The 22,781-nt window shown below is 48.3% G+C and overlaps 2 protein-coding genes across 5 annotated transcripts; one reads left to right on the top strand and one right to left on the bottom strand.

Annotated features, from left to right (window-relative positions):
• The first annotated feature begins 1,491 nt into the window (after nucleotides 1–1,491).
• On the top strand, nucleotides 1,492–20,773 carry LOC310701795 (uncharacterized protein). Of its 4 annotated transcripts, XM_083493184.1 has the most exons (3): nucleotides 1,492–1,597; nucleotides 9,306–9,488; nucleotides 16,968–20,773. In XM_083493184.1, exon 3 carries the CDS (start codon nucleotides 16,978–16,980, stop codon nucleotides 18,022–18,024), a length of 1,047 nt encoding a protein of 348 aa, XP_083349310.1. In that variant the 5' UTR covers nucleotides 1,492–1,597; nucleotides 9,306–9,488; nucleotides 16,968–16,977; the 3' UTR covers nucleotides 18,025–20,773. The 4 variants fall into 4 exon arrangements, with proteins under 4 accessions (XP_083349310.1, XP_083349311.1, XP_083349309.1 ...); XM_083493185.1 differs by lacking the exon at nucleotides 1,492–1,597 and having other exon boundaries at nucleotides 9,248–9,488; XM_083493183.1 differs by lacking the exons at nucleotides 1,492–1,597; nucleotides 9,306–9,488 and adding an exon at nucleotides 12,457–13,019 and having other exon boundaries at nucleotides 16,971–20,773.
• On the bottom strand, nucleotides 2,455–6,175 carry LOC310701821 (uncharacterized protein). Its single transcript, XM_083493244.1, has 2 exons — nucleotides 4,952–6,175; nucleotides 2,455–3,124 (listed from the first exon to the last, which is right to left on the bottom strand). The coding sequence occupies exon 1, from the start codon at nucleotides 5,958–5,960 to the stop codon at nucleotides 4,977–4,979; it is 984 nt and encodes a 327-aa protein (XP_083349370.1). The 5' UTR covers nucleotides 5,961–6,175; the 3' UTR covers nucleotides 2,455–3,124; nucleotides 4,952–4,976.
• Nucleotides 20,774–22,781: the final 2,008 nt, after the last annotated feature.

Raw genomic sequence — 22,781 nt, 5'->3', positions numbered from 1 at the left:
GTTAAATCAGGGTGTGTGAATTTAAGCCCCCTTTTCCTCTCTAAATAAATATTTGCCTCTAAATAGTAGTACCCTTGATTGTTTGGTCCATCATTTTATTTTCTGTTGGTGTACAGCGTGGCAAAGACAGCTTCCTTGCTCTGGCAGGAAACAGAACTAGCCAGCTATGTGCTATATTATATTATTATTATTATTATTATTATTATTATTATTATTATTTACCTAAGAACATAAGAAGGGCCTGCTGAATCAGGCCAAATGCCCATCTAGTTCACCATCTTGTTCTCATAGTGGCCAGGCAGATGCCCACTAGTAGGACGTGAGTGTCTAATCCTCTTTTAAAGCTATCCAAATTAGTGGCCATCATTCCCCCTGGTGGATTTCACTCTCATCAAGGTTGTCCAAAGTTCTCTCCCAAGCATCATCTCTTCCCTTTTTGTTCTGTTATTTTGGGAGTATGTACTTATCACCACGGAGCTGCACATTTTATACTCGCACAGTGCCTGGTATGTATTAGGTAAGGTAAAGATAAAGGGACCGCTGACCATTAGGTCCAGTCGTGGCTGACTCTGGGGGTGCGGCGCTCATCTCACTTTATTGGCCGAGGGAGCCGGCGTAAAGCTTCCGGGTCATGTGGCCAGCATGACTAAGCCGCTTCTGGTGAACCAGAGCAGTGCACGGAAACGCCGTTTACCTTCCCGCCGGAACGGTACCTACAGTATTTATCTACTTGCACTTTGATGTGCTTTCAAACTGCTAGGTTGGCAGGAGCACCCCTCGACGGGGTGAGCTCCTGTTGCTCGGTCCCTGTTCCTGCCAACCTAGCAGTTCGAAAGCACGTCAAAGTGCAAGTAGATAAGCAGTGGCGTAGCGTGGGTTGTCAGCACCCAGGGCAAGGCAAGTAATTTGTGCCCCCTAACCCGTTGATTTGCGCCCCCTAACCCCCAGATGTTGCGGCCGGCCCCCCCTACGCTACGCCACTGTAGATAAGTAGGTACTGCTCTGGCGGGAAGGTAAACGGCGTTTCCGTGCACTGCTCTGGTTTGCCAGAAGCGGCTTAGTCATGCTGGCCACATGACCCAGAAGCTGTATGCTGGCTCCCTCGGCCAATAAAGTGAGATGAGCGCCGCAACCCCAAAGTCGGTCACGACTGGACCTAATGGTCAGGGGTCCCTTTACCTTTACCTTAGGTATACTGAAACCAAAATCTGTATGATTTTGACCTATTTTGGGGTTTGGGAAACTGACTAGAAGATGAACCCCATGATTTTAAATCTCGTGATTTTCCCAATGCATATAAAGTCTTTGATTCGCGTGTACCGCTCTAGAGTTGATCGGGCTAGTTAAATACGAATGCAATAAATATGACGTGATCACATAGCTCGAAGCTCATCTATTCCTATTTCGGCCCAGCGGCCGGAGGGTTAATTGTGCGGACGCCAGGAAGTAGCGTCCTGCTTGCCCAAGTGAGGGCGGAAGCTTCAGCACGGCTTCCGCGAATCTACTGAGCATGCTCGGGTGACAGACACGCTAGTAGCTGCTGTGTTCTACGCACAGCTTGCGGGTCTTTCCGGTTTCCCCACGTTACAGCTGGCGGGCGAGTAAACGAAGGTAAAAGTGCTGCTGGGGATCTTGGAGATCTGGGGGCATTCGAGCTCCGGCACCCTGAACAGATTGCACTATAGGCAAAAAAAAAATTAGCACGTGCGGATCTCTCGCCCCACCTGGACTAATGTATTGTTTTAAAAAATCTGTCACCATTGTCCCTTCTTACTTTTGCAAGGGCTTCGTTATCGTCCACGTTTCATTCTGGATTGTATTGTTAATAAAAAAATATGGGGGGGGTGGAGAAGGCAGGAGAGAGCTACCACCCTAATTTGTAGAAATTAATAAATTAATAAAAATTTGTCTTTGCTTCAGTTGAGATTCCTGCACTGTAGGGGCTTGGATTCGATGACCCTTTGGGTTCCTTTCCTACATTACCTTGTCCAATCGTAGAATTGTACAGCTGGAAGGGACCCCAAAGGTCATCTAGTCCAACCCCCTGCAATGCAGGAATCTCAACTCAATCATGCAAGACAGATGGCCTTTCAACCTCTGCTTTGAAATCCTCCCAGGAAGGAGAGTCCGCAACGTCCTGAGGGAGTCCACTGTCAAACAGCTCTTGCATTTCGAAGAAGGAGAAGAGTTTGGATTTGATATCCCGCTTTATCACTACCCGAAGGAGTCTCCAAGCAGCTAACATTCTCCTTTCCCTTCCTCCCCCACAACAAACACTCTGTGAGGTGAGTGAGGCTGAGAGACTTCGCAGAAGTGTGACTGGCCCAAGGTCACCCAGCAGCTGCATGTGGAGGAGCGGAGACGCGAACCTGGTTCCCCAGATTACGAGTCCACCGCTCTGAACCACTACACCACACTGGCTACACCCGCTAACCAAGAAGGAAGCAAACAGCGTTTTGTGCCACTCAACATTTATTGTAGTGAGAAAGCTCATACAGAGACAAGGGAGTCAGCATTTGTGCCTGTGAGACAGAGACAAAGATCCTATTACCTCTCTCCAGAATTTGTTCTTGCTAGTCTTCCTTATACAGGTTGTAGAAAACATGTGTTCCACATCCTAAACGCATTACCAGAAAGTTAATGCCAGCGAAATGCATCCCACTTACACGGGAGGCATGGAGACCAAGTGATTATAGCCATGCCATAGTCCCCTTTATTCAACTACAACTTGCCCAAGTTAAGTTCAAACAACCACAGGGCAAGCAGCATTAAAGGAGGAGCGAACATCTGTATTTTTGCCTGTTGGACAGGAGAAACGAATTTTAGTAGATGGTGCTTCTCAGCCCTGCGTGATAAGCTTCCATTCTTGATTCACCAACTCGTTGAAGCTCCTTTGTATCCAATCACCCTCAGCAATAGTACATGCCAAGAATTAACTTGAAAAAGGGATTCTGGATAGACCTCAATAATTCACCAAGTTCCTACCTGGAGGAGGCAGGTGTGTGTTTATTTTGCAAGCGAGCAAGCGCTGAAAGTAACTGCAAGTGGGACTCTGAAGACCTGCAGAATCCAGAACAACTTCGGGGTCTCCACAAAGACTCTCTCTGACAATTCTTCAGTGACTCTGTTGAGAGATGAAGAACAACAATTGCATAGCGGGATCTTTCTAGCTGAGCATTCCATTTTGGAACAGCAGCTTAGATGCCTCCAGAACCTCACAAGTAACCCATGAAGATGGTGGAACTTCTGTTTACAAAACCAACCCTGTACCAATGCCAAGGACAGACCAGAGCAGGAGCAGCCAACATGGTGTTGAAATGTGGACTACGACTCCCATCAACCCCAGCTGCTGTGGCCAATTGGCTGTGGCCAATGATCAGGGGTGATGTAGCCCAACCCAATTTCAACAGGGTGCCACACAGGGTACCTCTTTAAACTAGAGGAAGAGCCATATGATTAAAATTCTACAAGGAAGGCTCAAGCAGAATGTGGACCGAGAACTCCCAGAAGTGCAAGCTGGATTTCGAAGGGGCAGAGGAACTAGAGACCAAATTGCAAACATGCACTGGATTATGGAGAAAGCTAGAGAGTTCCAGAAAGACATCTACTTCAGCTTCATTGACTACGCAAAAGCCTTTGACTGTGTCAACCACAGCAAACTATGGCAAGTTCTTAAAGAAATGGGCGTGCCTGATCACCTCATCTGTCTGCTGAGAAATCTCTATGTGGGACAAGAAGCTACAGTTAGAACTGGATATGGAACAACTGATTGGTTCAAAAAGTGGAAGACAGAAGTGCCTGACGTGCTCTGGCCCATGGGATCACGAAGAGTCGGACACGACTAAACGACTAAACAACAACAACAGAGCCATTCAGTTATAATGGTGAAAAACAGTCATTGGCCCTACCCCTTTAAGAGCTGTGCACGTTAGAGAACTTCCCCACACCAACTTTGGGTAGTGACCTGCAATACAGATTATGGGTTTGGGGCTAATAATCAGGTGGGAAAGTTGCCAAATCAAGTAGAACAAAAAGTTGGGGTTGCAAGCAACTATTCTGAACATTGCCAACAATGGCAATGCTCAGTAGCTTTTGCTCTTGCTAATGCAGAGCCGGCTGGTACACGTGACAAATGAGAAAAAGAAGTTTGAGCAAATCTGATGCAACCCCACGCTCTGGATCACATCCTTTCTATCAGGGAAGCATTAAGCTACACTGGCTCCCAGTACATTTCCGAGCACAATTCAGGGTGCTGATGTTGACCTTTAAAGCCCTAAACAGCCTCAGCCTGTATACCTGAAGGAGTGTCTCCACCCCCCATCGTTCAGCACCGAGGGCTTTCTGGCGGTTCCCTCACTGTGAGAAGTGAGAGTACAGGGCCTTCTCGGTGGTGGCACCTGCCCTGTGGCACGCCCACCCCTCAGATGTCAAGGAAATAAACAACTAAAAGTGGTACCTCGGGTTACATACGCTTCATGTTACAGACGTTTCAGGCTACAGACTCCGCTAACCCAGAAATAGTACCTCAGGTTAAGAACTTTGCTTCAGGATGAGAACAAAAATCGTGCTCCGGCAGTGCGGCGGCAGCGGGAGGCCCCATTAGCTAAAGTGGTGCTTCAGGTTAAGAACAGTTTCAGGTTAAGAACGGACCTCCAGAATGAATTAAGTACTTAACCTGAAGTACCACTGTATCTGACATTTAGAAGACATCTGAAGGCAGCCCTGTTTAGGGAAGTTTTAAATGTTTGATGTTTTTAATATGCTGTTGGGAGCTGCCCAGAATGGCTGGGGAAACCCAGTCAGATGGGCGGGATATAATTTATTAATTATTATTATTACTGTTATTATTATGGTGCCCACCTGAGAGGTGCCAGAACTGAGTTCCGGTGAGTTCCCACTGAAAAAACAACCCCTGCTTGTGGTATAAATACACACACACACACCAAGTTACCTGGGTTGGGGGCATTCAGCTCGGCCTAACAAAGTCTCCTTGTTCCGTTACTCCCCTTTCCTTTCGGAACACCTGGTTTGTGGAGGTGCAGGTGTCTCTTGAGGGCGGGACGGTGGAAGAAGCCTTTGTCGCACTCGTTGCAGAGGAAAGTCGGCTTCTTGGAATGGATCCTCCGGTGCCTGGCCAGCTTGGAGCTGGAAATGAACTTCTTGCTGCACTCGGCACAGCCGTACGGCCTCTCGCCGGTGTGGGTCCTCTCGTGCGTGTTGCGGCTGGACAGGTGGCTGAAGCACTCGCCGCACTGGCGGCAGGCGTGGGGCTTCTCCCCGGTGTGCGTCCTCCGGTGCCTGTTGAGATTCGAGACGTACCGGAAGTTCTTCCCGCAGTGGAGGCAGCTGTAGGGCATCTCCCCGGTGTGGACTCTCAGGTGCTTCACCAGGTCGGAGCTCTGCGCGAAGCTCTTCCCGCACTCGGGGCACTCGTAGCCCCAGGCCGCGCCGCCGGCCTGGTGGCTCCGCTGGTGGATGAGCAGGCTGCGGTGCTGCCTGAAGGTTTGGCCGCACTCGGAGCACAGGTAGGGCATCTCGCCAGTGTGGATTCTCTGGTGAATGAGGAGGTTGGAGCGCTGGGCAAAGCATTTCCCGCACTCCGAGCACAGGTGGGGCCTCAGCCCAGCGTGGAGCTGCTGGTGTTTGAGGAGGTTCGAGCTCTGGCGGAAGCACCTGCCGCACTGAGGGCAGTGGTAAGGGGTCTCTCCTGTGTGGATTCTCAGGTGAATGGTGAGGCTCGACTGCTGAGTGAAGCGCTTCTTGCAGTTCAGGCACTGGAAGGGCCTCTCGCCCGTGTGGATTCTCTGGTGAGTCAAGAGGCTCGGGCCTCGGCGGAAGCTCTTGCCACATTCCAGGCACTGGTAGCTCTTCTGGGATGGCTGGGCTATGGAAAGAATGGCGGCCTCCCTCTCTACCTTGAGGCTGGGCTGCCCTCTGGCTTCTTTGCTAGGGGGCTCCATTGTTCTCTGAAATTATAGGGAAGGGTGGGAAGTCTGTTATTATTATTATTTGAATTTATATACAGCCTCGGTCCAGTGTACCTGAAGGAGCGTCTCCACCCCCATCGTTCTGCCCGGACACTGGGGTCCAGCACCGAGGGCCTTCTGGTGGTTCCCTCACTGCAAGAAGCCAAGTTACAGGGAACCAGGCAGAGGGCCTTCTCGGTAGTGGCACCCGTCCTCCCACCAGATGTCAAAGAGAAAAACAACTAACTTTTAGAAGACATCTGAAGGCAGCCCTGTTCAGGGAAGCTTTTAACGCTTAACAGACCACTGTATTTTAATACTTTGTTTGAAGCCTCCCAGAGTGGCTGGGGAAACCTAGCCAGATGGGTAGGGCATAAATAATAAATTCTATTCTATTCTATACCCAGAGGTCTCACATAACAAAACAATTGAAATAGTAACCTGGTTTATGTTAACATTTGCAAAGTTTCCTCCCTTTTTTCCTTTGTGAAAAATTAATAAATAACAGCAGCAACAACAGTTTCTTTGTACCCTGCCCATCTGATGCAGTTGCATATAAAAACGTAATAAAACCTTTTTTAAAAACTTCCCTATACAGGACTGCCTTCAGATGTCTTCTAAAGGTTATACAGTTACTCATCTCCTTGACATCTGATGGGAGGATGTTCCACGGGACGGGTGCCACTACCAAGAAGGCCCTTTGCCTGGTTCCCTGTAACTTCACTTCTTGCAGTGAGTGAACCCTCAGCAGGCCCTTGGTGCTGGACAACAGTGTCCAGGCTAAACGGTGGGGGTGGATAAACAGGAAGAGAGAATCTGCCTGCAATTCAAGAGCCAGAGAACAGAAGAGGAAATCACAGGCATGACCTTCTTCTCCTAGTGGAGCTTCCCAATAGACAGAAATCCATCAGGTGAAGCCTTCTGTAACACTGATCAAGGAAGGGAAAGTTTCAGCTCCTTTTGCAGATAGGTAGCCGTGTTGGTCTGCCATAGTCAAAATAAAAAAAAATCCTTCCAGTAGCACCTTAAAGACCAACTAAGTTAGTTCTTGGTATGAGCTTTCGTGTGCATGCACACTTCTTCAGATACACTGTGTATCTGAAGAAGTGTGCATGCACACGAAAGCTCATACCAAGAACTAACTTAGTTGGTCTTTAAGGTGCTACTGGAAGGAATTTTTTTATTTCAGCTCCTTGGTTTCTCCCCATCTGGTAATTGGTAGAGGCACAGGTATTAAAAGGCTGCCAGCTTCAGTCTTCAAGGAACCTGGGAGAGGAAGGACTCCAGGTTCTCCTGATAGGGCTGGGAATGCCCCCTATCCAAAACCCTAGAGAGGCACTTGCCGGACAGTGTAGACAACTCTCAATTGTTTCTGTATATGGCAGTTTCCTTTGCAACCTTAAACAGAATGATTCCATGCACATGTGGAATGACCTCTCCTCTTCAGCTAAACCTTTGGAGAAAGAAGTGCTCCCAGTGAGCTATACATGCAGATTAGGAGCAAGTGAAATAACAACCTGGCAAATGAGAAATATTTGTTGTACTATACAATGACTGACTCTCACTTGCATTCCTGGAAAAGTTAACCCGAGTCCTGAGCTCAAGGTCCCGGCAGCCTTTCTCCCCTGCAGCCACCCTTCTTGCTCTCTGCTCTTCTTCAATGAAGCTGAAGTGAATGAAAACTCTCTAGAAAATATTTTTACAGCTTGCAACTTCGTTAACGCAAATACTGCACGATCATTTTGTAATGGAACCAAGCCCCTTCCAAGTCATTTGGAACCACCTTCTTTATTTTACTGCCAATGCGTGGATACTTGTTTGCTGTAACGGGTGGAACTCTGAGTAAAATCTTCACTTATTTCCAAAGTTGAGGGTCTGTGATTTATTCTAGCCTAAGTATTTTTGTGGGCAACGTTTGTTTAAAGGTGGGTGAGGGTGATAAAAATCTAAACAAGTTTTAATGTGCTTGGAGCAATCACCGTTGTGCTAATTCCGAATCTCCCAAACCTCTCTCTCCAACAATATTGTGGGGTTTATTAGAAACCATGGGTAAGAGATGCTCTTTAAGAAGCCAGTAGATCTCTTTCCATGCGTTCCCTGGTCTCCAGTTCCTAAAAGTGCACATGCCAACCTGTACACGTCTTCCCTTTTTATCTAGGCTCCCCATTTAACTAGAGTTGGGGGCAAGGCATTGTCTGTTGGAAACAAGCACTTTGCATGTTTCCCAATAACTTAAGATCCCTGCTTGATCAGGCCTTGGGCCCATCTATTCCAGCATCCTTTTCTCAAAACGGCCAACCAGATGCCTAAGGGAAATCTGCAAGCTCTGTGGATTGCAGGAAGCATTTCTGCTATGGAGGCCAAGCTGCTAAAAGCACAGGAGCCCCTTTGAACCAGAATGGGAAATATTCACTTTACCCTACCAGTGCTTCTCTGCTGATGAGCAGACCGTGTTGCTCCCCCCACCTGAGCAGGGGGCAAGTGAGGAGCAGAGAGCAGTCACTTTCTCGTGTGGGAGGTCGCTAGCCCTTTAAGACCAACCTTGGATGACTGGCAACTGAAGCTGATTTGGCGCTCTTGCGCAACCAAACCGCTTCCTTTCAAAACTGAACTTTGTTTTTTTGCAATAGGGAAAGCAATAGGAAAACGCTCCGGAAAGCGAGCTATCAAACCTCCCCACAAACGTCGTGCAAACAAATCCGTTTGCGAGCTGAATAAAGAGGCGGTTTGGAAAACGGTGAACGAGAATGAATGAAATTATGAATGAAGATGGTGCACACTTGCATGAGAGTATATGGGGGTATTTAGCATGCAGGGCGAATGAGCTTTGGGCGTGTGTAACGAATAATGAATGGGTAAGGAGAGAAACAGAAAAGGGGTGTCCTTCTCCATATGTACCTCGCTATCGCTTCCCCTTCTGCTAATACTGCCCCAGCCTTCAAAAAAAGTTACCCTCCCCTGTTTCAAAGGGATGGGCCATAATTCAGTGGACGGCATCTGTGTTTTTTCCCCACATGCAGAATATTCCAGTTTCAACTCCCAGCATCTCCAAGTACTGTAGGACTAAGGGAGAGAGCCCTGTCTGAAATCCTGGATAGGAGCTGCTACCATGGGCCACAATGAACTGCAGATGGACCAGGAATCTGACTCAGTAGAAAATAACTTCCTGCATTCCTAAGGCAAAAAAAGTCAAGGTCTTTATGATAAAAATGTAGAGTGCAGGAACAGAGGAGGGTGGGAACCCCATATCGCAGTGCCTTCAGAATGAAGCAGCCGTGGGACACAGAACACAGAGGAGAAAGCCTTAATATAAGCTACTATTTTTTATCACCTTCACAGGTCACAACAATTGAAACACAATACTCAAAAACGGTTTAAAGGAAGCAGAGAAGCTCCCAGTTTGCCGTTTGGTTCATTAGGGAAACATGCAGAAGGAACAATTAATCGGAAACAGAATATCAGCAACAATAGGCAAAGTTAGAAAACAGCACCTCCTTTCAGAGGCTCTCAAATAAGGAGCAGGTACGGTAATAATATCTCACTCACCTGATTTTTTCCTCTGTAGCTACTACTGTTTTCTGTTGGCTTCTCTTCTAGGTCAGGGTCTTCTAGAAGAGACCTAAAAGTGGGATGGGGTGGGTTTTATAGACCTTCTAGGGTGGGGTTGTGTGCTAGCAGGTGGCGGAAGGCTTTTTCATAAGCTGGGTCAGTTCTGCAGAAATTTCTTAAAGTAAAGTGACAGAAATGAAAGAGAAACGAAAGAGCGCAAAGCATAATGGATAGGTTGTTTATGGGGTGGGGTGGGGGTTCAGACCCCTGGAGAAAAGCCCCCTCTCAGTGTGTGTGTGTGTGCAGAGGATACAAATGCAAGGTTCTAAAAAATAAAATTAATGAAGATTTTAAGCAGGGTAGATTTCCATTTTTTACTTTTACACAGAAGCATGAAAAAAAGAAGGGTGAGAGTAAGAAGAAAGCCATTTGGGGGGACAGATAAAAACTGGGGAGACTCGACAGAGGGCTTTATGGAGTTAGAGGTGCCTGCTTAATGGTACCTGCAATAGGTTAGGAGCTGTCACCTGTTAAATATTTCAAGAGGGGGCTAATTTTAAGATATACAGGATGTACAGTGCAATCCCATGTAGGTCTACTCAGAAGTAAGACCCACCGAGTTCAATGGGGCTTACTCCCAGGTAAGTGGGCGCAGGACTGCAACATCAAACAAGTGAAGTCCCCTCTCCCTTCACTTTGTTTGTCGCATGCCAGGAAAAACTTCACTAGCCATATATAAGAATGTACACCCATATACCCAGGGAGAAATCCCTTATGCAGATCTTAACATCCTGACTGGGACATAGGGGAGGAGCAACCCTTGGAAGTATTCCCCCCCCACCCATCACTGAATCACAGAACTGGAGAGTTGGAAGGTACCAAGAGGGTCATTTAGTCCCAACATTTTGCAATGAATTTTTTGTCCAATGTGCATCCCAAACCCACAACCCTGAGATTAAGTGTCTCATGCTCTACTGACTGAGCTGTCGCAGCTTTCTCTACCAATTTATTTTATTGTTCTTGTTTTTGTGCACGCCCCTTGGATACATTTGGTTGCAGGGCAGAAAGAAAGAAAGAAAGAAAGAAAGAAAGAAAGAAAGAAAGAAAGAAAGAAAGAAAGCCTATATTCTGAGATTTGGGAAGTCTTGCCCCCCGAAGAACAGACACCACACATTATCAAACTGGTAGTGGGCCTTAACAAAACAAAATAAATAAAATTAAATAAAAAAATTAAAAAATTCCTTCCAGTAGCACCTTAGAGACCAACTAAGTTAGTTATTGGTATGAGCTTTTGTGTGCATGCACACTTCTTCAGATACACTAGGTCTTGTACAACCTCTATCCCAACTCCTTGCTCCATGGCAGGAAATCCAAGGCTAGACGGCATATGGCAGGCCCAGGCTGCATGAAATTCCATATTCTCCCATACAAAGCTGCCCAGTCTCTGAAATCTGCAGGGAGGGGAGGCCCATCACCCTCACAGACACACTGGGTGGGGGGACGCAGGACAGAGCCTTCTCGGTGGCTGCTCCCAGGCTTTGGAACTCCTTCCCTCAAGAAACTAGACTGGCTCCCTCTTTGTTCTTCCACTGGCAGGCGCAAACTGCCTTGTTCCAACAGGCCTTTGGGAACTGACAGCTTTTAAATGGAAAAACCACACTGTTTTCATTATCTACACTTCCACAGAGTTGCTTTAATTCTGTTAGAGTTTAATTCTATTAGAGTTTACAAGAAGGGAGATTCTGGCTAAACATTATGGAATAACTTTCTGGTCTCTCTCTGGAGGTGGTGGACTCTCCTTCCTAGGAGCAGAGGCTGTCTGTCTGTCTGTCTGTCTGTCTGTCATGGATGCTCCAGTTGAGATTCCTGCATTGCAGGGGGCTGGACTGGATTACCCTTGGGATCACTCCCAACTCTACCATTCCAATTGTTTTTTTAGCTGTTTGTATTTTATCCATGTTAACCCAGTCTGGGGGAAAGACAGGACATTAATATTACCAAGAAGAACAGAGCACACATCCGCACAAATAATGCTTGTCTGACATGGGGCTGCCCTTGAGACTGACCCAGAAACTCCAGCGGGTGCAGAATGCTGCAGCAAGACTCTTTACGAGGTCTTTGCTGCGAGATCACATTTACCCGGTGCTATACCAGCTGCACTGGCTCCCAGTGGAGTACAGGATCAGGTTTAAGGTGCTGGTTTTAACCTTTAAAGCCCTATACGGCCTAGGACCCTCGTACCTACGGGACCGCCTCTCCTGATATGTCCCACGAAGGACCTTACGGTCTTCAAACAAAAACATCTTGGAGATCCTGGGCCACAGGGAGGTTAGGCTGGCCTCAACAGTGCCAGGGCTTTTTTAGCCGTGGCCCCAATCTGGTGGAACGCTCTGTCACAAAAGACTAGGGCTCTGCGGGACTTGACATCTTTCTGCAGGGCCTGCAAGACAGAGCTGTTCCACCAGGGGTTTGGCCAAGGCACAGTCTGATCCACTCCTTCTGTAATCCTCACAGAACTCTAGCCCAATGGTTGCCATTAATTTGATTTTGAATTGATTTTAAAATGAAATGATTTTAGAATGCATTTCAATTAATTGATTGTGATTTTATGTAATTTGTGTTACTTTTATTGTTGTTAGCAGCTCTAAGCCCGGCTTTGACTGGGAGGGCAGGATATAAATAAAATTTTATTATTTTAATTACTGTCTATCAGCCTGTGTTCATGTCCAGAGATCTGGTCTCTTTAGAATGAATGACCAAAAGGCCCCCCCTGTGGTTGCAATTATCTTGCCGAGCCGGACTCTCTCCCACACACTGAGAAAATTATCCCAACGTGGAAAGCTGTTCCTACACGGCTCCCTGCGTCATTTGCCGGGGGGGGGGGGCAGAGATCCTGGCTTTGTGCATTAATGCAAGCGGGGGGGGGGCAGCGGGGTTGGTTTTCTTAAAGGCGCACGTGCGCCCAAAGTTGGCGCGCCGTCTCGGGGCGCGCGCCAAGCTGTCCTCCTCCTCCTCCTCTTTCTCCCGGCTCGGAGCTTGGCCGGGTTGCAATCGGGAATGGACAGCCGGCAGGAAGGGGCTGGAGCCCAGCGCCCGAGTGGGAGGAGCCGCTGCGGGAGCGGACGACGCGGGGGCGAGAGAGGGGGCGAGGAGCGGATCGAGGTCGCTGGGCTCCCGAGGCGCTGCTGGGGAGCTTTGCGCGCAAGGCGCACGGACGGGTGCGCTCAGCCGGCGCTGGGGCTGCTTTTGGAGAGGGCTCAAAACAAGACCTCTCTCCTTCCAAAAAAAGACCCCTTGGCTCCTCATCTGCTCCTCCCACCCTCCATCCCTGGCTTTACCAGAGCCCGAGGGAGATCGGGAAACTGTCTCTCTCTCTCCTCCTTCCTCCCACATCCCCGCGGGGGGGATCTGCGGCTCTTTAACCCCTGAGCAGCTGGAGCTACGTCCGCGGTAAATGCGGCAGGAGAAGAGGGAGTCTTGGCGAGGGTCCCACCCCCACCCAAGGCAAGGGGAAAGCGCTTTTCTTCTTCTTTTGCACTCCTGGGGGGGTGGGGGGTGCGACGGGGCGGGCATCTCCCGGTTCTCGAGGAGAGAGGGAGGGAGGGAGGCGAGGGATCCCGGGCAGGCTGGGCTCAGGATTCTCGCCGCGCCATTATTTGGGGTACGCGCTGCAGCCGGTTGGGGTGGGGGGTCTCGTCGCGATGGTCTTCCAGTCAAGGGATCTAGAGGGATCTAGCATCTCCGCCGCTTGCTCCCGTACTTCTTGCAGCATCAGATGTCCCCAGACCGCTGGCTGCACCACTTGTGGGGAATGAATGGACAAAGGAGGAATCGGGCGGTGGGTGCCAGTCCATGGGTGCGAGTAGGTCGCTTCAGGGCAGGGATCTCGGGGGGCGAGGAGACGCAGGAAAGGGGCTCCTGCACCTTTAACAGTTGTGTAGCGGAGGGCATGTCGGCAGATGACATTGCTACAGCTGCTGCAATTGCCTTTTCCGCGCTGCTGTTAAAGGCGCACGAGCCCCCTTCTCTCTTTCCGTCTAGAGATCCCCACCCAGCCTAAGCACTAAGGATCATTCTGTAGGGTGAACAGATGGAGAGAAAGAAAGGGAGTCTGGCCAGGTGCGGCTTGCCTTCCTGGCAGTGTGAGAAAAGCCATAGAGTTGGAAGGGACCCGAGGGTCATCTAGCTCAAGCCCCTGCAATATGCAGCTGTCCCATATGGGGATTGAACCTGCAACCTTGGCGCTATCAGCACCAGGCTCTGGCCAACTGAGCTATCCGGGCTGAGCCATCCCAGCTGAGATATTGGGACACTTCTCTTGTCTGTCGCATTTCTAGCCTCCCTTTCTTCCAAGGAGGTGAGAAAGGGCTGTCACTCAGTGGGCAGGACACCTGTTTTTCAGGTAGAAGGTCCCCAGCCAGGTTCAGCCACTGACATCTGCAGGAAGGTCTGGAACTCTGGAGAGTCACTGCCAGTCAGAAGTAGACGCTAATGAGCTTTATGGAGCTAGACGGTCTCATTCAGCATGACTTTATTCATTTATTTATTTCTAGTAATAATTTCCACATAACAAATTATCAAAACAAATAATAATAATAATAATAATAATAATAATAATAATAATAATTTATTATTTATACCCCGCCCATCTGGCTGGGCCTCCCCAGCCACTCTGGGCGGCTTCCATAAAAACCAAAAATACAGTAAAATATCACACGTTAAAAACTTCCCTGAACAGGGCTGCCTTAAGATGTCTTCTGAATGTCAGGTAGTTGTTTATCGCTTTGACATCTGATGGGAGGGCGTTCCACAGAGCGGGCGCCACTACCGAGAAGGCCCTCTGCCTGGTTCCCTGTAGCTTTGCTTCTCGCAATGAGGGAACCGCCAGAAGGCCCTTGGCGCTGGACCTCAGCGTCCGGGCAGAATGATGGGGGTGGAGACGCTCCTTCAGGTATATTCATTATCCCCCCCATTTTCCACCCCTCTTCAAACCCTCCCCCCAAGAGACTTCCCTCACTCCTCTCTCTGATTTCTCAGCACATATTATTCTCTGCATGTTATAAAAATTATACAGATCCTTGCATTATCTATCTACCATGTTACCAACCAATAAGTTTGTGTATGTTTATTCAAAGCCTGCCAAGGAGTCCAATTCCTTTTGTTGTCTTTTTAGATAAATTGTAAAAAGCTCCCATTCGTCCTTAAAGTCACAGTTGTCCCGGCATAAGGTGACTTTATGTTCTCTCCTTGTTTTATCCTCAACAGCAACCCTGTGAGGTGGCTTAGGATGAGACAGCGCGACTGCCTCAAGGTCACCCACTGGGCCTTGTGATGGAGCTGGGGGTTTGAACTTGGCTTTCCCCATGCCTGAGCCTAAATATGCATGACACAAACGAATGCCTAGAATCCTAGCATTGTAGAGTTGGAAGGGACCCCAAGGGTCATCTAGACCAACCCCCTGAAATGCAGGGATCTTTTGCCCACAGCTGCCCCAGCGGCCACCAGCCTTCTGGTTAACAGCCAGACTCACTGACCCATTGTGCCACTATTTTCCCGGTTTATAACTCCTCCCTCCCTTTACCTCTGCTGTCTCCTCTAGGTTGGATTTCAAATTGTGGGCTCCTCCAGGCAGAGATCTTATTTTCTAGTGCTTTGTGAAGCACCGTGCATATTGACGACACAGTACGATTTAGAAGATTATAAAAATTCTGCAAGAGACTTCCATCTCCACTCTCGCCCAGCCTCAATTTTGTAGCATTTGCTTATGGAAAACCTGGATTGGCTGTGCAACTAATATGACTGCACTGTAACTATGTCCTTAGAATTACCGTATTTTTCGCCCTATGGGACGCACTTTTTCCCCTCCAAAAATGAAGGGGAAATCTGGGTGCGTCTTATGGGGCGAATGCAGGCTTTCGCTGAAGCCCGGAGAGCGACAGGGGTCGGTGCGCACCGACCCCTCTCGCTCTCCAGGCTTCAGGAAGCTATCTGCAAACCTTGCAAGCCCGGTGCAAGCCTGCACCCAAAAGCTGGGGACAGCGGGGAGGCGCAGCGCTGCCACCCCGCTATTCCCCGACCTGATCTGGGAGGGGGGAGAAGCAAGCCTGCTTCTCCCCCCCCCGCCAGCCCCACAAGCTCGCGGGATAGGGGGGTGGCGGAGCGCCGCCACCCTGCTATTCCCCGACCTGATCTGGAGGCTGCCCGGGGGAGAAGCAAGCCTGCTTCTCCCCCCGCCAACCCCACAAGCTCGCAGGATAGCGGGGCAAGCTGTCCCTGAAGGCAGAAGAGGGAGACGGAGACGGAGCGCTCCGTCTCCCTCTTCTAGCTTGGGGATGGCTGCGCAAACCTGGGGGCGAAATAAAAAAATTTCCCTTGATTTCCCCCCCAAAAAACTAGGTGCGTCCTATGGGCCGGTGCGTCCTATAGGGCGAAAAATATGGTAACAGGGAGAGTAAGAAAAGAGGGAACTTGTACACTTACTGGGTTAAAAACAAACAAACAGCTGGGTTAACATAAGAAGAGAGCCAGTGGCCCGTCTAGTCCAGCTTCCTGTGTTCACTCTGGCCAGACATACACCTTTGTGGACCCTGCAAAGGAGGACCTGAGCAGAAGAGTCCTCTCCCTTCCTGCTATTTCAAATTCAGAACCATTGTACTGTCTCTGACTGTGGAGGCAGGGCATAGCCATAGCTGGGGTTCTGTTTAGCATGTTGAATTTCTAGGCACTAAAAGGACTCGGGGTACAGCACATGGCAGAAATGGGTGGGAAATGTATATTGTATGCTTATAATAATTTATACCCCACCCTCCCCAGCCAGAGCTGGGCTCAGGGCAGCTAACACCAATAAAAGCACAGTAAAAACATAATAGGGGGAAAAGGAAAAAACAACAATTTAAAATACAATTTAAAATGCAGCCTCATTTTAAAAGTAGCCATAAGGCCATAAGGGGAGGGAAACCTAATGGTCAGACTGAGTCCAAGCCAAAGGCCAGGTGGAACAGCTCTGTCTTGCAGGCCCTGCAGAAAGATTTCAAGTCCTGCAGGGCCCTAGTCTCTTGTGACAGAGCATTCCGCCCAAGTCGGGGCCAGTACCGAAAAGGCCCTGGCCCTAGTTGAGACCAATCTAACCACTTGCGACCTGGGACCTCCAAAATGTTGTCATTTGTGGACCTTAAGGTCCTCTGCGGGGCATACCAAGAGAAGCATAGATACCTCTGGACAACTGATAATGGTGCTTAATAGCACTGTGTTTTCTGGTGGTTCTGAACACCTTGTAAAGAAAAGTTAAAAGGAAGATGGGCAGTAGTTTTGGGGTCCCTCCGGGACTTTCAGGCTCCCTGGGTCACCCTCTAAAACGATGCCCCTGGTCAAAGGTATGTCATGGGCCTGAAATGCATGAAGGACAAGTGATTTGGAGTAAAATCTCAGACGTGGGGATCTGTTCTTTCCCAGCAGGTGAAAAATGCTGAGCGAGAGCGAGGCACAGACATCTCTCCAGGAGAGAACCGAGCAGGAGATTCTGCAAGATGCTTTGCCGGAAAAACCAGGCGCCAATGTTTCCCAAGGCCTGGATCGAGAGGAAGGCTGCGCGATTCAGTGCAATCCTGAATTGCCGCCGGCGTGCCCGCCAAAGAAGAGGAAGCGCAAGTCCTCCCGTCGCGAGGAAATGGCCCTTGATCTCAGCAAGAGAGCAGTGAAGAAGAAAAAGGTCCCCCAGCCGGCAAAATCCTACAACTGCCCCGATTGCGGGAAATGTTTCAAGCGATGCTCTCCTCTCATAAGGCACAGGAGGACCCACACTGGGGAAAAACCCTACGTCTGCCGTGTGTGTCTGAAATGCTTCAGTGACGGCTCTGCCCTCGTGAAACACCGGAGGATCCACGCGGGGGAGAAGCCTTACACCTGCCCCGAGTGCGGGAAAAGCTTCTCGCAGAGCTCGACCCTTATCGCACACCAGAGAATCCACACGGGCGAGAAGCCCTACAAATGCCCCGTGTGTGGGAAAGGCTTCAGCGTCAGCTCCAACCTTGTGGCTCACCAGCGGATTCACACGGGGGAGAAACCTTACGAGTGCTCCTTCTGTGAGAAGAGCTTTCTCGTCAGCTCGCACCTGATCAGGCACCAGAGGATCCACACGGCGGAAAAGCCGTACATTTGCCGGGAGTGCGGCGAGTGTTTCACGCAGAGCTCTCACTTGGTCGTCCACAAGAGAATCCACACGGGGGAGAAACCTTATCTGTGCGCCGTGTGCGGGAAGAACTATCGGGGGATCTCGGACTTCATTCTGCACCAGAGAATCCACACAGGTGAGAAGCCGTACACCTGCCTGGAGTGCAGGAAGAGCTTCCGCCAGAGCTCCTGTCTAACGAAACACCAGAGAATCCACACGGGAGAAAAACCTTACGAGTGTCACGAATGTGGGAAGAGCTTCAATCGGAATTCGCATCTTACAAGGCACCAGAAAATTCACACGGGGCAGAGGAACGCCAGGCAGGTGCTTATCAAATAAAAGTCTTTCGTTCCGAAATGGAAAGTCAGGTCCATTGTCATCACTGGCATTCGGCAAGGAGAAAGTATAGCTGGTGGACATTTCCCTATCTACTGCTGTAGCCTTTGTTGTACCCTCCTGCACTATGGATCTCTAAAGGAATCCAAGATTTCCCCAGAACTTGATCTGCTGCTGTGAACCTTGTTTGATGAATATGGTTAATCTAATTGTTGTTGCTTTCAGAACAAGAGTTTTTGGGGCAACTGTATCCGTGCATCCATTACAGAAAAGCTGTGTTTGCGGACCTGCCGGCTTATAAATTTTCCTCTTCGACTGTAAGGCGTGAGATGCTCTTAATGGTCTTCCCGGGAATTCGTGGAATGTCTTGCTTATTCCTAGGAGGTGAACTTGAAATGGACACTCTCATGATGAGAATTCTAGTCTTCCTTCCTTTGGGGTATTCAAATGCACGTAGATCACACTGTTTCACATGATAAGCTGGGTTTGAAGAAGAAGAGTTTGGATTTTATATCCCGCTTTATCACTACCCTAAGGAGTCTCAAAGCGGCTCACATTCTCCTTTCCCTTCCTCCCCCACAACAAACACTCTGTGAGGTGAGTGGGGCTGAGAGACTTCAGAGAAGTGTGACTGGCCCAAGGTCACCCAGCAGCTGCATGTGGAGGAGCGGGGACGCGAACCCGGTTCCCCAGATTACAAGACTACCACTCTTAACCACTACACCACACTGGCTCTGCACAATCCCTGGTGCAAATGCTCTGATTGTTACTCGCAAGCCCCTTTTCAGGTCGAGGCTAAGAAGGGAGGATTTGCCAAGCTCTACACAACAAGCAAAGGCAGAAGCTGAAGGACATGGGTCTTTGTACATCAGTGGTTCCCAAACCCGCCCCCGCACTGCCTCGCCGAGCGCCTGAAAATTGCTTCTGGTCTTAGTTGACCATCTACTGATTTTCTTCTGCCTGTTGTAGCAATTGTGCTGTGCTAAACGCTGAATGGTTTTTCATTGCTTCTGTCGAATTGCAATTTGAATGCAATAATATACAATGTTAGAAATAAGAGACGCAATAAAAAAAACAGCTGAAACTTACAGCAAATGTTTAATGTTGACATGCTGCAGACCACCTGAATGAAGTGTGTTGATCACTCGTGGTCCACAGACCACAGCTTGGGATCGCCTCTTCCAGATCAAAAACCAGCTTGCTATATCCAGGAGGAGTATAGCTGTCCGTCCTCTTTAACCTCACCTTCTTTGGGTTGCAATTCTAAATTCCCTCTCTAGGGAGTAAGTTACAAGAAAGGAGATTCTGACTAAACATCAGGAAGAACTTTCTGACAGTTAAGAACTGTTTGACAGTGGAACAGTCTCCCTCAGGAGGTGATGGACTCTTCTTCCTTGGAGGTTTTTCAACAGAGGTTGCATGGCCATCTGTCAGGGATGCTTTAGATGAGATTGCAGGGGTTGGACTAGATGACCCTTGGTGTCCCTTGAAGCTCTACAATTCTGTCATTCTGTCTGCTGGTCTTAACACCCAGGAGAGTCTGTAGGGGAGAAGGCATTTGGGGCTTGAGCCACTTAGGGCTGCAAACGCTATCATCAGCATCTTGAGTTTTGCCTGGAAGAAGAAGAAGAAGAGAAGAAGAGTTTGGATTTGATATCCTGCTTTATCACTACTTTAAGGAGTCTCAAAGCGGCTCACATTCTCCTTTCCCTTCCTCCCCCCCACAACAAACACTCTGTGAGGTGAGTGGGGCTGAGAGACTTCAAAGAAGTGTGACTAGCCCAAGGTCACCCAGCAGCTGCATGTGGAGGAGCGGAGACGTGAACCTGGTTCCCCAGATTACGAGACTACCGCTCTTAATCACTACTCCACACCGGTTTTGGAAACAAAGTGGCTTGCAGAAAGCTTTGGTGAAGGACAGAAACGGCAGGCATTTTGCATCTTGTTGTTGATCCATTGGCATTGATAAGGACCTGTATGTCACCTGATCCAATCGCACTTACACTGAAGTAACTTCCCCTGGCCTCACAGAAGCAAATACAGATGGGATGACAGTAGGAATTGCAGAGGCTTAGGGGATGTAGAGTATATTATGTGGAGAACTGGTTGGTTTATCTTACTGTGAGCAGTGAAAGATGAACAATTGAAGAGATGTTTGTCAAAGTAATATGTTTATGATCTTTCTGCAGTGCCTTTAACAAATGCACCACAGACAAAACATGAAGCTTGTGTCATCTCCATGCTGGAAAAGCAGCACCTGATGAACTTCTGCCTGCTATGCTGGTGCTAAAGGATGGAACAAACAAACAAACCAGCAGCCCTAGTTAGTGCAAAAGCATTTAACTGTTTCCATTCCTGTGGAGCACTGATGAAAATGACTGAAGCACATATTTTATTACACCCGTTATTTTAGAAAAAAATGAGCTAATGAAACTCCATTCTGAAGCAGAACAAAATATACAATATCCATGTTCAGGTTCTCTAAAGTGATGGTTCTCATTCACACGGTTTAGGAATGTTATCAGTTTGGATTGTGGGTATTTGTGTGCGTGTGTGTATGTGTATTATCCCTTTCAGTTTTTATGCCTCCCTCCTTCATTTGTGGGGAGATAAATGTGACTGGACTCCTTACATTATTTTGGGAAGATTTGAGTTTTAAAAAACCGTGCAAGCTGTGAGTCTTGCCACATTTACAATGGTCACAAATAACCATAAACTGTATGATCATTCAATAAACAAATGCAGTGCTTTATAGTGTGCTTTGATTCTCATAATAATCTTCTGAGTAAGGCTGGGGGAATGAGAATGGCTGGATCTTGATGAAGCCTACAAAACGCTGCCAGATTTGAAGTGGGAGGTTTGTGCTGTGCTTTTCAGTTCATGAGAAAGTGAGAAAGGAAGTACCCATAAGAAGAACCCTGCTCCATCAGGCTGAAAGCCCAGCTAGCGCAGCATCCTCTTTCCTGCAGTGACCAATCAGAAGCCTCCAGGAAGCCCACAATCAGGGCATGAGCACAGTAGCCTCTTCTTGCTATTGCTCCCCAGCAGCTGGCATTCAAAGCTTTTCTGCCTCTGATCCTGGAGATAATCATCATCATCAATCTTTCTTTATTATGGTCCAGAGACCCAACAAATCATTACAAAGCAATACACAATTCATACAGCCTACCTCCAGGTTAAACAAGCATTTTGTTTAGAATATAGGGATCATTTGTTCTTGCAACCACCGATAAAAACTTTGCCACTGCTAATGTTCTAGCATTTGTCTGGTCTTCCAGTAGGAACCTGACATAGTGAGCCTCTGATTTTCCCGGGAAAGGTACCAGCAAGGGTAGTATCAGTTCAGCCCTGGCTTGCTCATATTTTGCACAATTCAACAAAATATGTTTTATGGAATCGATGTCTTGAGCACACGAGCAAAGTCTGTCTTGGTAGGGAACTCCTCTCAACCTGCCATAGAAGAAGAAGAAGAAGAAGAAGAAGAAGAAGAAGAAGAAGAAGAAGAAGAAGAAGTTTTATTTATACCCCGCCCTCCCCAGCCAAGACCGGGCTCAGGGCAGCTAACACCACAGAGAAAAACAATTGATTAAAATACAACTTAAAAACAAGATTAAGATACAACATTAAAATGCAGCTTCATTTTAGTAGAAACTCAAATAAAAAACTTTTTGGGTATGAAAACGTCAAATCTTCACCAAGGCCAACTATCCAGACTGGTCCTACGTGGGCCAGAAAAAAGCCAGGGAAGTCCCCAAGTAGGAGTTTCATCACAGAAGGAGAAAGGAAAGAGGAAAGAGGGGGAGGGGATCAAGCTGATTCCAAGCCAAAGGCCAGGTGGAACAACTCTGTCTTACAGGCCCTGCGGAAAGAAATCAGATCCAGCAGGGCCCTGGTCTCATGAGACAGAGTGTTCCACCAGGCCAGAGTCAGTGTTGAAAAGGCCCTGGCTCTGGTTGAAGCTAATCTAACTTCCTTAGGGCCCAGGACCACTAGGGTATTGCTATTTATGGACCTTAATATGATACCTTTGGCATGGCTAGTAACCATGTATAGACTTGTCCAATTCTCTCTCTCTCTCTCTCTCTCTCTCTCTCTCTCTCTCTCTCTCTCTCCTCTCTGCTTCTCCTTGAGGTCCTGCAACTTGGGACTAATCTACACAGCTGCAAACAAAATGTTTTAAATGTGTTGTAAAGTGCAGTATACAAATGTGATGCTAGATGGCGACAGTGAGCTATGCAAAATTCAATGTCTTTTTCAAAACCTTTTTTAAAAAAGCATTTTCACAGGGGTTTTTTAGATGTGTGTAGATTCCATCTTGGTGGCCATCACTGCCCCAGCTCAGGGGCAGAACGTCTGCTTTGCATGCAGGCAATACAAAGCTCCAATCTCTTTCATTTCTAGCTAGGGCCAGGAGAGGTTTCTGTCTGAAACCCTGGAGAGCTGCCGTCAGTCAGTGTAGACAATACACTGTAGGCAATCTACATTGAATAGATCAATAATCCAACCTGCACTACCATTCTAGGAGCGTGCGTGCCCTTCACGCATGTCCCTAAATAACAAGATAGAAACTTATGCAGGACTCACATTGAGGGTTGTTCAGAAAATGTTTAAACAGTTGATTCAGACCACATCAACGGTTTCTTTGGGCAGCCAAGAGAAGCACCCATTTATTGTTGTTGTTGTTGTTGTTGTTTAGTCGTGTCCGACTCTTCGTGACCTCATGGACCAGAGCACGCCAGGCACTTCTGTCTTCCACTGCC

This window comes from Podarcis liolepis (genome assembly GCF_965112155.1).
Source record: "Podarcis liolepis genome assembly, chromosome: 2".
In the NCBI taxonomy this organism is placed as follows: Eukaryota; Metazoa; Chordata; class Lepidosauria; order Squamata; family Lacertidae; genus Podarcis; species Podarcis liolepis.
Note: the sequence above shows the minus strand (reverse complement) of the source record. Positions and strands in the feature narration are given on the sequence as shown.

What these genes read in the sequence shown, in the direction of transcription:
- LOC310701821 (XM_083493244.1), bottom strand. Translation starts at nt 5,960, where the DNA reads ATGGAGCCCCCTAGCAAAGAAGCCAGAGGGCAGCCCAGCCTCAAGGTA.
- LOC310701795 (XM_083493184.1), top strand. Translation starts at nt 16,978, where the DNA reads ATGCTGAGCGAGAGCGAGGCACAGACATCTCTCCAGGAGAGAACCGAG.